General features: G+C 51.3%; 1 protein-coding gene across 1 annotated transcript; it reads right to left on the reverse strand.

The window, feature by feature from the left end:
* Window positions 1–614: 614 nt before the first annotated feature.
* On the reverse strand, window positions 615–14037 carry FAM78A (family with sequence similarity 78 member A). The gene is made up of 2 exons (XM_065853879.2): window positions 12814–14037; window positions 615–4858 (listed from the first exon to the last, which is right to left on the reverse strand). The coding sequence occupies exons 1-2, from the start codon at window positions 13074–13076 to the stop codon at window positions 4330–4332; spliced, it is 792 nt and encodes a 263-aa protein (XP_065709951.1). The 5' UTR covers window positions 13077–14037; the 3' UTR covers window positions 615–4329.
* Between the last annotated feature and the right edge of the window lie 1024 nt (window positions 14038–15061).

The raw sequence follows: 15061 nt of genomic DNA on the forward strand, positions 1-15061 counted from the left end.
GTGGATGAATGGGATGGCACGGGAGCTGTGCTGCTGCTTGGCCAGGCACCCCCTGCTCTCTGAAAATGATGTCGACAGTTTTCTTTACTGAACCTAAATATGAAAAATGAGGGGGGAAATAATGAAATTAATACAGCGTGGTATTCGCAAACCAGTTGTATGCTGCTGCAGCTTTTAACCTCTTGTTTGCCCTGCCTGGAAAGGGCAGAGCTGCTCTCTGCTGCCTGGGGTACCGCAGCCTGGCCGAACCGCTGCGCCTCTCCAGATGCGGTATTTACAGCGCACATCTGACCAGGCTTTTGCTAAGTAAGCAAACAGCAGGAGACTGAACTTGTGGAAGTTTGGCTGCTGCCCGCGCCAACCGGCTCGGCTCCATCCTGCCCTCACAGGGTGCACAGCAGCCTGGCAGTGAAAACTGCAGGACGCCGGCTGGTATTTTTAACCAGAAGCCTCCACGCTCGGATGCGGCGTAAGAGCTGAAATGGGGAGAAAAGGCACTCATGGTAAACAGAGTGTTTATCGTCACCTTGAAACGTGAGTGCAGAGGTGGTGCAGCCGTTTGTTTAAAAACAGCCACCGCCCAAACGACTCTAGGCAGACCTGTTTGAAAACTTCACTTTATTTCTCTGTCTGTTATAAAAGCAGGGGTTTGGGTTTTTTACATCTCTGTAAGTGTCCAGACTCAATACTTCTTGGGTTTGTTTTCACAGTATCTCTGCAAGACCAAGGACAATTCTTATTGCTGCACCAGGAGCCGGGGCAGGAGGGAGAGCAGCACCGAGGCTCGGCAGCCCCTGCCCGACCCCCCTGCCCAAACCCAGCCTTGTTCTCCACCGGTCCACCCCTCCCAACGCTGCTCGAGATCTTCGTTGACTCTATGAGGGACCATCACTCTCCTGCCACACTCATCTTGGTGTCAAGGGTAGGAAACGAGCCCTGGACCACCACGGGATTTGGACAGGGATGCTCAGGCTACGCTCTCAGCTCCTGGGGTGACTTGGGGCCATAAAGCATCACTGACAGGAGAGGTGAGGCAGAGACAAGCTCACAGGATCCCGTGTTGGTGCCCCATCACTTCCCAGCGTATCCTTTGTGCATTCCTGGTTCTGCAAAATGCTTTTTATTTACCTCTGCTCATTGACCACCTTACTCAGCGCAGGATGCCCCAGGGCCCCAGACATTTTAGCCCCTGTCGGGACCCTGTCAATCCCCATTCTAACCACATGGCTCTTAACCAGCGATGTCTATAGCACCTGTCCCTTTTAAATTCAATCTGTCCCCGTCAGTTTTGTAGCAAAGCAGCATTGGAAAGAAAAAAAAAACCATCACTTTAAATCACAACGCACGAGATCTCCAAAGAGGCAGCATCACTTTCCTATGCCGTGTCTGGTGATGTGAATGGAGGTGGAGGGACACGTTTCAACCTAGGCACGGGAGAAAGGCATTCTTTGGGAAGGGAGAAGTCCATGCAAAGCCGACCCCAATGTGAAATTCAAATTTACTGCTCAGCTGGGTCTATTCAGTGCAACAGGACAACTTAGCCAGGAGGTTACTATCAAATTGCATGGATGAATCCAGTCCACCAGGTAGAGGGAGTAGGAGGAACCAGATTTACTTAATGTATGGGGAAAATAAGTCCAACACAAAGCTAAGTGGAAAAGGACGTAGGTGTTCCCTGAATGTGGTTTTTGGTGACTGAGAAGAAATCTTGCCTTGGAATTCCTTTGTGCAGCTAATTAAGACAACTGGGTCTGATTTCTTCGACCCATGCCGACATCAGTGAGAACTGTAAGTACTCAGCACCTGGAGACAAAGTGAATACCAGACGTAAACACCCCTTCTGCTCCCATCCACAGCACCACCCAGAAGTGCATCTAAGCGGCAGCCAAGATGCATCCAAACATTATCAGCTATTCACCCGCAGCTCACATTTTGTCCTCTTCTGCATGTATTGCCTAGGAGAAAATAAAGACAAGTCCCAAATGGCTGTGCCAGTAGAGCTATAGTTAGGATTTGAATCCATGTGAGAAAATGGAGTTTAATACAGAGTGACTGTGCAAGTCAAAGTCTCCCTAGCTTCATCCTTTGTAGTCCCAAAGCCTAGACTTAGGCAACCTTTGGCTTGTGGATTTGGGTTTGATCCAGTCCATTTGCTTGCAAGCTGCTTGTAATGCTGGGGTTCCTACCTCGGACATCTGCCCGCTGGAGAGAGCAGCTCTGTGGCCGAGCATCTCTGAAAACCGGTGCGTGAGGAGGGCAGCTCCCTGACACGGGGTCTGCAGGGACACAGGGTCCTCGTTTGCTGGTTTGAGACTGTCACGGTGGGGGACGTATCTTCTGGGCATGCTTTCCCCAGCCAGGTGGTGATGTTCAACCTGTTGCCGAAGTAGACGGTGTGTGTGGCTTTGGAGAGAGGAGGAGGGAGAACTTCTCGCTGGTAACGTCCTGTATGGAAGTTGAAGGTGACAATAGCAGCTAAGTGGTGCCTCTCCGAGGGGAGAGCCTTTAGAGCAGCGTGTGTGGGGTTGTGAGACCTGTTCAGACCAGCTCAGCAGGGCCAGGCTTGTATCTGGCACGCAGAGCTCTCCTCAGTCACAGCTCTTGAGGCAAATTGTTAATAAGAGGAAGAAATATCTTCTAGGGGAAGGAGAGAGGGAAGCGATCTGCCCCAGGCCGTGTGCTGGAGCAAGAGAGCAGATCCTCTGTCCCGTGCCCTGTGCTCCAGATGCCACCTCTGCAGAACTTCCTCTGCCTGCAAACCCGGCTCCTTCAAGCCCCATTCCCCTGCAGAAGTGCATCTGCTTCTCTCTGAAGCCATCTGGTCTTTATGAAAACCTACAGGTTCCACCTCCTGCTCCAAATGCACCTTATTTACCCGAGGGTCTACACCCCAGACTCGGGTGCTCCCTGCTTGCGCCTTCCCTGTGCGTGGCAATGCAAGGTCCTGCCTGTGCCCCACTCCTGACAGTCGTGTAGATCGTGAGGTCATTTGGAAGAAAGTTATTGACTAACCCCAATGTGGTTTGTTATCACGGGAAGAAGAGTTTTCCATAGCTTTTGCTCCCACTGTTTGCTAGGAAGGGCTGCCTGTTATTTCCAGACGTGGCTGTTCCTGAATTATGGATATTGCTGGGTAGAGTCGGTAGATAAGATCTGCCCTTGCTTACACCCATGCATCTCCAGTGACTTCAGAAGGATCCTTTTTTATATCCTGCTCTTTTCTTACAGCACCGTCATTTGGATATTGTGGGCAAACAGGACAACAGGTCTTCACCCAACAACAGCTGGTGCACGAGCCGTTGGCTTTTACGCCATGAGAAGGTGAGACCGTGAACAAGCTGGGCGAAAACATCTGCGTGTCCTAAAGACAAACACAGTGGGACATCCCCCCTTCTCGATTTATGTTGACTCCCGGGGCCACAATTCCAGCTGTGAGATGATCCCAAATTGTGATGCTATCAGGAGGCGGATACCCCCCGTGCAAGCGGAGCACGTCCCTGCTGCCCCTTCTGCAAAGTGGGGAGAAGCCTCATAGCTCCCACTCGAGAGACACCCCACAGCAGGTTGGTTATTTGCATTGCTTTGAAACTGAGATTATTTCCATGCTTCCTTGTTCCAGGTTTTAAAACTAGGAAGATTTGTTTTCTCTTTTTATCACGCTTCTTCCATTCTTGTGCCCTTTTCATCCATCAGCCTGTGACACATCGGCGATCTGCTCCTTGTTCCAAAGCTTTCTCCCAAAAAATTCTGTAGAAAGGCCGTTCTGCCTGGTGGTGGTTTTGCTGTTTTTCAAACATAGCTTTAAGGCAAAAGTTTGGCAATGCAAAGCAAAGTCTACATAAGGCCGCATGACTTGGATTTGCAACTCAGAACCTTACAGCTTAAAAAAAAATCCTTATCTTAAACAGTCAACTTCTTGCTCCGCGAACTTTTGTTCTCAATCAAAAAGAAAAAAAAATAACCTTAAAATCCCAAATAGAACGTTCTTATTGTTCTGGGCAGTCTGGACAAGCTAATGAGACTGAGTTCAAACAGTAACTAAGATAGGGAAGAAAAATAAAAAGCTATACGGGTAGACATCAGTGTCAGATTCTTCCCTTAGGAATCCAGTGATGAGACAGACCCCGCCACAGGTCTCCTCTTTAGCTTTAGCACAGTGAAATCCGTCCCAATGGGAGAAGGTAGAATGGTTGCATTTGTTGAATGAATAAAAAGTGCATTTTTATTTTGCTCGTTATACATGTGTGTTCTAATACCTAAGTGATTGTTTTGCCTTTTTTTGTTTTAATTTTTTCCCCTCCGTTTTGGTGCCGGGACGTCAGGTTTGTATTATCGGTGTTTCGGAGGTATCACCACAAGTGGTGGTCCATCCTTTGGCCTCCACATGAGTACCTGAGCATCATTGGCATTGGGTTTGACAAGGGCACTAGGTGGTATTGGCTCATTCTTGCTAAGGACCTGGGGCTGCTCTTGAGCAGAGGGTTCCTGCAGCTTGGCACGCTGCCCCAGGGGTCTGCTGGGATTCACCTCGATGCCCAGCCTCATGCGCCATTTGATAGTCTGCAAGGTCACCATTTCGTTGGTGGCCGTGTTGGTGGCCACCAGCCAGGTGGTGAAGCTTTGATCCCGGTGGATGCTTGTGAGTTTGGCCACGTTGCTCTCGCTGACGGGCACTGCCCACGTCACGCTGGGGTAGAAGTTGTCGTTCATGCTGATGTTGAACTTGGACTCCTTCTTGGTGGGCCCCACGATGGTGTAGGTTTCTGTCGTGTTTCCATACCAGGGATAGTTCACTCCGTCTGAGTCACTGATGGCCTGGATTTTACCCTCCAGTAGATCTGGAAGCTCCCAACTTGACCTGCCACAATTAACAACAAATTATGGATAATGCATTAATTAATTTGTTTAGAAAAATGCTGGACTTCAAGGAAAGACAGATGATGGAAAGACAAGAAGGAGTTTTTAATGCATTCCCCCTTTTGCTTTTACTGGAATTCGTGCCTTTCATGCCATCCTGCTGAAGGAGCTCACCCCTGCTGTTAAATCTGTGTCTGCAAACTTCCAGGACTGATCAGGTAAATCTGTCCTGCTGTTAAACACCACCAAAGAACCACCACCAGGCTTGTCCTCGCGGGACCGGTGGCCACCTGGAGTGGTTCAAAATATGTCGGTGTTCACATGAGGCTGCGAAGGGTGGGTGCTCAGGAAAGCTCCGGTGTTGGAGGAAATCCAGTGCTGCAGGGATCTTCTTGCTGTCTGAGCAGAGGGACTCGCTCCAGCGCTGTGGTCAGGATCTCCTGACTCTTGTGCCAGTGAGAATGGGGCTCAGGGCTCAGTTTCTCCCTCTCAAAAGCCCAAAATCACCCGTGCCAGCAGAAAAACAGGCAAGCTCAGAGCTGGCCCTGGGGGTGAGGTGACAGAAGACCTCAGCAGTGGAACTAAAATCAAGGACTTCTCCCGAGTAACAAGCGATAAGAGGAAACAGACTCAAGTTGCACCAGGGGAGATCTAGGTCGGATCTTGGGAACAATTTCTTCCCCAAAGGGCTGTGGGGCATTGGAACAGGCTGCCCAGGGCAGTGCTGGAGTCACCATCCCTGGAGGGTTGGACAGATGGAGATGAGGTTCTCAGGGACACAGGGCAGTGCTGGGAATGGTTGGACTCCATGATCTTGAGGGTCTCTTCCTACCAAAATGATTCTACGATTCTGTAACTCAAACGGACCATAAAGCTCCCCACTGCCCCATTCTGTTCTTTCTTTTGACTCCCTACCTGCAAACACTCATTTTTCTCTCTGGATAAGCCCCTGTCCCTCCCCGCTGTCTGCCTGGCGCTGGACGTGTAACTCATCCTTCTGCAGCCCGAGCAAGGACCCCGTTCAAAGGCTGCACACGCGGCTGGGGGCTGCGGATGGTGTTACAGTGATCAGAGGAACCGAGGTCAGCCAGCTTGTAAAACTGCCTGAGCCGGGCGTCTGCGCGCTGCGCTTGCGGGACTGACAGAAAGGTCACTCTTTCTAGCAAGAAAATAAGTGGAAATGGTCCTCTGGCACCTTGTAATGCTTGATGCACAACTGGGATATATACTTTTTTTTTTTTTATTAACTTCCAATTTAATTCTTAAGAATAGATGTGCCAATAGAAGCAGACTACTGCAAATGTCTCAGAAAAAAAGGTTAGATATTTGCAGAGCAAAGGCGCCAGGATGGCATAACCACACACCATGTGCTCAGCGCACAGCAGGTATTTTAAGGACATTCATTTAAAAAACAGGCTGGCAGAGGTGGCTCTAATGTACCTTCTGCCTCTTGCTTACAAACCAGCCCTCCCTGCCACTTGGAGATGATGTCCCCAACACCGAGGTGGCAGGAGAGGCTGTGTGGCAGCACCCAGCCTGGCATTTGTGCTTGACCCCGCTGTGGGGCTGAGCACCAGCCCCCCCAGCCCCACGGCTCCCACTGCGAGCTGGGACATGGGTTATCTTGGGAGGGAGACGGAGAGGACGCACTCGGGCTCGTCAGGGGAACAGTCCAAGCCTTTAATAAGTCCGTGCTGTGGCTTAAAATAGCCCCTTGGCTGAAGCGGGGGCTGCGGCTGGGTGAAGGGGGGGGCACGAATCAAGCCCAGCTGGCTCTGACATAGGTTTAGGACAAGCTGCTTCTCTCTGCTGGCCAGGACTAATGTGATCGTCTCGCAAGGCTGTTCTGATTGTTAATTAGTTAATGACCGTGAAGTGCCTCCATGTTTGCAACCACTGGATTGTTCAGCAGTTGGCTGTAAATGTCTGGCTGTCGCTAGAAGATACCGTGGGGGGGTTTAAAGATCTCATTTATCATGTGAGCAGGGCTCCTCGCAAAAACCTCCCCTGTGCCATGGCAGGCGTGGGGTGAAGGGCAGGAGGCAGCTGGTTTGCAGGTTGGGCATCCTGGGAAGAACCCGGGAGGTTAAGTGTGACAGGGATGCAGGGATGCTCTGTGGGATGCAGGGATGCTCCAGGGGAGGCAGAGATGCTCCAGGGGAGGCAGGGATGCTCTGCGGGATGCAGGGATGCTCTGAACAGTAGGACTAGGGGTTAGCAGCAGCCGCGGGTTATGCAAGCGTGACATCTCCCTGCGCAGATTTATGGGCTGCTGTCAGCTACGGCACCGCAGCTGCAGCAATCCTCTCCTTGAGCTCATAGCCAGCAGGCAGAGGGAGTCCTTTCCCTGGAAGAAAAATCTTTAGCAAAGGCAGCCAAAAGGAGATCCCTGAGCAGTCCTGCCAGGACCCCCGGCCACGGAGAGATGTTTATATGCTCTGCTCTCTAAATCAGTGTCATCCTGGCTCGCGGTCCCCCAAGCTCTTCAGCACGAGCTGAGAAAGGAAAAGCTCCGGGGATGCTGGATGAGCTCAGCCCTCGGTGGGCAGATGAGCGGAGGTCGTGCTCTGCAGCCCCCACCTCCCTGCATCCCAGCCCGGCTCTGAAACACCATCTGGGGGCTCTTTCTCTCCCTTTCAGCAGATGGTTCAGGATTACTTTCCATTCAGACAGTGGCTGCTACTCAGCTTGGCTGTCACCCCGGGATGAGATGTGACAATTTGCTGGAGGTTTGCTCTGTGACATGTGTGGTGCTAAGGTGCAGCCACAGCATCTCTGCGGGTGTGGAGGCGCCAAACCGGGACCTGAGATGCTACAAGAGGCTGATAACCCCACCCAGGCTGGTCCAGCCTATTCAGGTGGGTGAATGGCAGAAGAATCAGGTACAGGATGCTCAGAAACTGCAGGGCAACTCAGAGCGGCTTGTCCCTGTCTTCATTCCCAGTAGGTGTATCTGACCCCAGACCAGTACAGAATTACAAGACCTCCTCAAGATTTGCCCAGGGTTTAAATGAGAGCAAAATGGTGGAGTTGTAATGGTTGCTGAAGGCAGGGTGCTGTCTGCAGAGCCTGGGAAACCCCACCGCGAAGCCGAGCGCGGCTGCACCGGGGCGGCTCAGCAGAGCATCCTGCTGCAGGGAAGGCGTGGGCAGCAATGGGGAAGAAGAAACTGGCCTGTGTTTCTCTGCGGTGCCTCATTCTAGCGAGTGCGGTTAACCCCGGGGTTTCAAAACCGTCACGCTTTGTCTGTGCAGCTCAGAAACGAGAAGAAAAATGAGGCCTTATGATGGTCCCATGACTGGAGCAAAAGCAGAGGCTGCCTGACGGTTGGTGCTGCTGTGGTTGCTCTTCGCCGGCTGCTACAGCAACGCCTGCGTGCCAGCCAGGTGAGCAGCCCTTGCTTGCACAGCCTGTCCATGTTAAATAATAGGCCAATAACTTCTCTTCTGGATGATTTTTGGAAAGAATGCTGTGGAATGATCTTTGGCTGCATCAGCATCTTTCTGCGGTGGTGTCGAGCCAAGGAAAGATCAGAAAGTGCCCAGTAAACACTTTGCTGACAATAGCAGGGAAGAGGCGTGAATAGAAAGCAACCTATCTGGTTTCATGGATTCACTAGAGCTGATCGGCTCCAAAATCAGTAGATTCTGGCTTGTAATACTGACAAGCTTGTTTCTGCTGCTTCAGAAACCTTCAGCGTCTGTATGGGCACCACCAGAGACTGGAGCTGCCAACAAACCTCTCTTAACAAATGTCTCCTTGCTACCAGGAGAAGAAACTTTGAGCTATTCCTTGTGGCACAACCGTAGCCCTGCTGCTGACAGCCAAGCAGCTTTAGTTTTATCCTCCTAATTCTCATTTGGATCCATTTCTTCCTATTCTGCCACTCACAATGAAGTCTCCAGCTTCTCCCCACCCCTCCAGGTGCTGCCCCACCACAAAAACCAAAGCAACGCTGCAGCAGCCTGGGCAGCGACGGCAAATCCAACCCGCTGCATCCAGCACAGACGTGTGTATACTCATTTAACCTCTTCAGACAGGGCACTAGTGCATCCTCAGCCCCAGCTCCTTAAAGCCAACTCCTATCAGTCACTGGCCAGATGGATTTGCGTAACCTTGTGCTTCCCAACATGCAGCCTTTCCATCAGCTCCCTGATTCAGAGAAGCCCCACGCAGACTCCGTGCAGGTACCAGCGCGATGTGTGGGCGCAGTGAAAAGCCGTTCCAGGTACTTCACATCCCTGCTCCTACCTGCCCCCCTGCGCCTGTGACCGACTGAAAGAAAGAAAACCTGATATTCAAAGCTGCTTAATTTTAAATTGTCCTTCAGAGCGCCTCTTTCACCTACTCCGGCACATCAAGCAATTCAAGCCAGGGTCACAGCGAAGAACAGGAAGGAAATTTAAGCTGTTGTTCCCCCGCTGTCGCAGCCGCGCTGCTGTGGTGCCTCTTCCCCCCATCCTCCAGCTGCACGTTCCTGCTTCGGTTCTCAAACCGGCAGTGATGGTTGGTGCACGTTGGTTCAGGGGGTAAAAGTAGCAGAAAACTGCAACTAAGGCAAAGGGATGATTTTCTGCTGGTTTAGCTGAGCAGGCTCAAGTCAGACTGGATATTCCATTTAACTGGGCTAAGATGAGAGCTCACAGAACAGGTAAGGGCCAGGGGACACGCAAGGGCAGCAAAGCCTTTTCCTCTAAACCCCTGTGGGGTACCTCAGTGAATTCCCATGGCAAACTGATCTCCCTTCGCTTCCCACGGAAAGCAAAACCCTTTTCCTTTGGCGAATCTGGTTTTGATGGTGTTTTCCCTCCCGAGGACCGGGGTTTATTCTCTTGACAAGTCGATTTCTCGAGTTCATTGTGTCTCTGCTGCAGGGCATGGAAGATTTAATCTCACCAGAGGGAGATGCCTGGTAAGGTAAAGCAATGATGTAATGCTGCCCAGCTGCCCCATTGGGTCCTTCTGGGGAGAAATATACACCTAAAACTTCTCCAAATCCTTGGCTGATCATATTCAAACTCTGATTTATTTATCTCTCCGTTTTGCATATCTCCATCTGCATCGCTTCTCGCACATCTCCATGGAGATGCAGAAACAAGGCTGGGTGATGCCATTCCCACATCGCCTGGCTGCCGACACGGGTCCCAGCAGCTGCTGCACAACCCGGGGCAGAAACCAGCACCCAGCCCAGGACATCCAGTGGGGAACTGGTCCCGCTGCTCCTGCGCAGGTCAGAGCTCTGAGGCCTGATCCTGCTGCCTCCCGCTGCACAGCAGCATCTTTCCCTTGAGGGTTTGTGGTGGAACCCTGCTCAGGCAGAGCAGTGACACCAGCCATGGGGATGAAGGCGAGTTTGCCCCAGTTCTGCACAGAGGGGGGGTCAGAGAGCACATCCACATCCTCACACTGGGGGTTTCATGTTCCCAGCAGCACCTACTGACTTGCATGTAAAATTATTCCATCATTGACATGTTATCCGAGCTTTATTTTCCTTTAAAAATACTGCATTTAGCCCCCAAAATTGTCAGTGCCACTTTAAACGTGTGTGTCTAAATTATCCCTTCTGTAGCTGACATCCCTATAGGAGCGTTATGCACAGCTCCATCTGCTCCAGTATTTCTCAGCTGTTTCTGTCCTCAACATAATGGCCAGCTTATGCACAGCTAACAACTTTGGAGCATAAAAGTGAAAAATTAATCCAAAGCCTGCTGTAAGTATTAATGCTCTGGTTGACTGACTGTTTTATTATTATTATTATTATTATTTGGAGTTTTCTGTTTGCCTGTCACGCCAGTGATGAAAAATACGTGTGTTGCAGTAGTCTCTTCATCATGGAAAGTTGGGACAAACACTCTGTTGGCATAAATCAGTGTAGCTCTGTGGAGGTCAGTGGGATTATGTTGAGTTACATCAGCTAAAGGCTTGGCCCATCCTTTCAGAGAGGTCTGTGTCCTGTGTCTCTCTACATAAAGGTCTTCCAAGAGCATGTTTCAATGGCATTAAAAAGAAGCCTTTGCCCCCAAACACCTTTATTTATAGCTTTCAGATGGCGATGGTCTACAGAAACAGAGTAGCGGGGCAGACCAATTCCTCCGTATGTTTGGGTAACTCTTTTTTATATCAATTAAATGTCAGTGAACCTCCTAGGGAAAAAAATAATAAATCTTTGTTTCCATGATTTTCTGGCTAATAGCTCTCCTACACAGCTGCAATATTTAAATCTGACTACCTGTTTACAGCACTTAGCTTGTAGATACAACTTTTTTTGTCTCAAAGCATTCCAGCAAGGGAAGACTGTACCAAATCACCCTTTTAAACACAGGGGAACTCAGGTGCAGAGAATTAAAAGGATGTGTTGAGGTTTGCAGCACTAGCTGAATAGCTTTCTGCCTGGTCCTCTTTATTTCGGTGGATGCGAGCTGTATTTATACACAGTGGACTTCTCTTTTTTTCCTTTGCAGCTGGCCGTTAAAGACAGGATTTCTAAATGAGCCTGAGAATTACACATGCAAATCCCAAAGGCCTGGAACTGGGAACATCTGAGCAACAAATTGTCCTTGCTAAAGATGGTGATGGAGCCAAAAAACCTACAGATTTCGGGCCTGTTGTAAGTACTTTTAAAATCAAGCTAAGCTGGTCTTGTCCTTTGCTGAGCCTCGCTGCTGGGGTTTGCCAGGTGCCAGTTTGCTTCTCAAGGCACTTTCTGCTTGAGCAGAGAGGGGACGCAGGGACAGAAGGAGGGGACAGTCTGTCACTTAGGGCTGCTCCTCGGCGTGCCCTTCCCTCTGGTCCACATCTTACAACATGTATTAGCTTTACATCGGAGAACCCATCCTTTCTCCCTTGCCCCCAGAGACAGGGCAGTGTCGGTACCTCCAGCCACCAAACCATCTGCCAGCTCTGCGGTCGGGTTTGGTCCCTGTGGCTGGACAGACAGATTTCTGCTGCACCAGGAGGCTGCACCCGGTGCTGCCCAGCACCGTGAGTTGCAGAATTGCTGCTCTGTGCAGGCATTCGGAGATCAGGTGCTGTTGCTGGTTTAACTACAGGCCAAAGCTTGCACCGGCGTTTGGTGAACTGGTGGGGGACTGGGGAGAGATGACTTTTCACAGTAGGGAGGTGACATTTTCATTTGACTCACTGCTGTCTCACTATGACTGTCTGACCTGTAACACTAGGGTTTCAGTGTGCAAACAGCCCCTAGATTCCCCCTACCTGACACAGATACCTACACATTCCCACTCTTACATTATTTAAAATGATGGTAAAGTGAAATTTTCACCCTGCTCCAAGGTGATGCAAAGGGTTTAATTATCAGTGGGTTAAATCCGCCTTGTTCTTTTCCTGTTGGTTGCCTGCTACCGTGGGCAAAGCATGCAGGATTCCTCCTGTGACGTTAAAAGTCTGTTCCTAGAGCTGGTGGGCTGCGGAGCTCAAGCCATGGGCCACTGCAGCAGCAGCACCGCACGCTGGGGTCGGCACCGAGCCACAAGTGTCAGCCCTTGGGTTTCCCCGGGGGTCGTTAATGTGTGGTTTTACCCCATCAGGGATGGGGAGCAATGCCAAAGGGAGAAGCTGGCCATCAGGGGAACCCCTCGGCTAAAAGGTGCATCAACGATAGGGATTTCAGGATCTCCAGTGCTTCTTAAAAGCTGTTATGAAATACAGTGTTGCTTTTGGGTTCCTAACAGAACAAGTGGGTTTTGGTTGGGGCTTGGGCATATTCCCTTTAGAAGAGAAGAACGCGCACTCCTTTAGAGGGGCAGAGACAAGCTCTCCTGTATTTTAAACATATCAGAAAGTCCTGTTAAGTTTCAGAAGGGCCAGGTTTTAGATTTCAGACCTACCGGATTTTAATTTTTGGATTAATCCAGCATTTCCCAGCCAGGCCGTGATCCTCCCGCTGTTTCTCCCCGCTGGAGAAACGCACCCGCACACGCTTTTGGAAATACTTACATTCCCTGTTCCCCGTAGTGATTGTAAAATTCCATGTGGCTGCAAGCCTGGATCCAGCCCACGATCCAGGTCTCCTTCTTGGGAATAGGGGGCACCAGGACTTGTGCAGAGGCTCGGAAGTGAGGGGTCCGGTAGCGCAGGACCACGCTGGAGGACTCGTCGATGCTGGTGGGAATGGGATCGATGGAGGCTTTGACTTCAATCACTGAAATACTTTCCCGGAAAACTTTGGATTTGCAGCTAATGCTCTGAATACAGCCCATGGCATAACCCGAGTACAGTCCAACGCAGCTCCGAGGGTACTCCAGCAATCCTGGGGAATATTAGGCATTGAAATTATCTAGTGCTAGATCAATTACAGATCTTCTTGGTTTGTAATCTCAAAACTGATATCCATAGGATAGAAAATTTATCACGTAAAGCCTTAATTTGAGTATCTGTCTTACAAGTACTGCTCCTATTTTGAGGTTAGCTGCACTTCAGAAGCAAAGGGGCCTTTAAATGTTTTTTTCCCCTTGTAATGACCCATTAACTCTCTCCCTCAAACAGTCTTTGGATTAAAAAAGATGTCTCTTGAGTTCAATAAATAACGGTGGTGTTCTTAGCTGATATATTTAGTCCTTCCTTTCCTCAGATGCAGTCTGTCATTCACCGTCAAACATAGGACCAGCCGGTATTTCCCTTTATTCTTTGGATGAAAAGCAGAATGTTGATAGACACATCTATATAAATAATGAAATAGTTTTTAGCCCCAGCTTGTCACAACCGGTGTGGATTTCCACTTCCTGACTTGCAGTTGTTCATAACTTCCTTTCGCACAAAAATTACAATAATAACAGAAAGAAACGACGGGTGGAAAACGCAAAAAGTAGCCAATTCTCGGATTATAGAGGCTCCTCCGCCGGCGATGTCACAGCTTTGGGAGTTGATTTTTTTTTTCTTTCTTTTTCCTTAGAAATAGCCGAAACCATAAAGAATAACCCGGCGGTCCTGGTCGCGCAGGCGGGCTCCGGGGGCTGCGCAGCGGGGCAGGAGGCGGCGGCGACGAACCTCCCCCGCTGCCGCCCGGGGCCGCGCCGCTCCGCGCCCGCTCAGCGCCGCGGAACCGCCGCCCGTGCCATCCCGCCGCCACGCACCGGTCCGGGGGACGCCGGCCCCGCGGCTCCCCTTCCTCCTCCTCGGCGAGCGGGTCTCCGCAGGGGTGTCCGACCTTCCTCCTCCTCCTCCTCCTCCTCCTCCTCCTCCTCCTCCTCTCGCTGCCGCTGCTGCCGCCGCTCCCGGGCGAGCCGGCTGTGGCTCAACCCGCGGGGCTCATGGGCGGTGTGCGGGGCTGCTCCGCACACGCGTGGGCCCCGCGGGGGGTCACAGCAGCATCCCGCGGCGGCGGGAGCAGCGCCGAGCACCGGCCGCGCCGCCGCGCACCGCGCCGGGCTCCCTGCGCTGAGCGGGGGCGAGGTGCGGCGGGGGGGGTGCGGGGGGGGGGAGGCTCCTTCTCTCGCCTTTTTTTTTTCTCCTTCTCCTCTTTGCTAGATGCCCGGGGAGGTGAGAGAAGCAGGGTCGGTGCCTCCGCCTCCCGGCTGCCGCAAGCTTCCTCTCTCGCAATACATTCATGCACACGGGGACGGCGCCGGCCCCCGGGTCTCAGCCTCTCCGGTGGAGCAAAGGGGGTGCCGGGGGGGGTTCCCACTCCGGTGGCTGCTGCAGCGTCAAAAAGGCAACCGGGTCAAACTTTGCAGAAACTCGCTCGTAGCCTTTCCGTAGCTCCGGGCGTGCCCGGCAGCTCCCGCTGGCTGCCCGGGCAGGGGCCGCCGCATGACAGCGGCTCCGGCGGCCGGATCAGCAGCGGGTCTCAGCTTCCCCACGTCTCCCTGCCTCCCTGTCCTCCCTCCTTCACCCAGTCCCATCCCTCCCCCTGTATTTCGCTTTTAAACTGCAGCTGTTGAAGCTAAACCTCCTTTGCACATGCAGCATTTCCTCCCACATGTCCGTGAATTGTGGGTAATGTAGTTTTTTTTAGAAACTCTGTTTTCCTTAAAAAAAAAAAAAAAAGCATTGTATTTTCTCTTGATTTTTCAGATTAAGATTTTCCTCTCCCAGCTGGAGCTTGGATGGTATATTTGATAAGTAGATAGTCTCCTTATTTGCAAAACCTATAGCCCTGCGCTGGACGGGCAACTGGAAACAATTCACCAACTAGAAACCCAGAGCTCTCACCATGACAGCACAGGGACCAAGCAGTAGCTGGAAC

This window comes from Patagioenas fasciata, chromosome 20 (genome assembly GCF_037038585.1).
Source record: "Patagioenas fasciata isolate bPatFas1 chromosome 20, bPatFas1.hap1, whole genome shotgun sequence".
In the NCBI taxonomy this organism is placed as follows: domain Eukaryota; kingdom Metazoa; phylum Chordata; class Aves; order Columbiformes; family Columbidae; genus Patagioenas; species Patagioenas fasciata.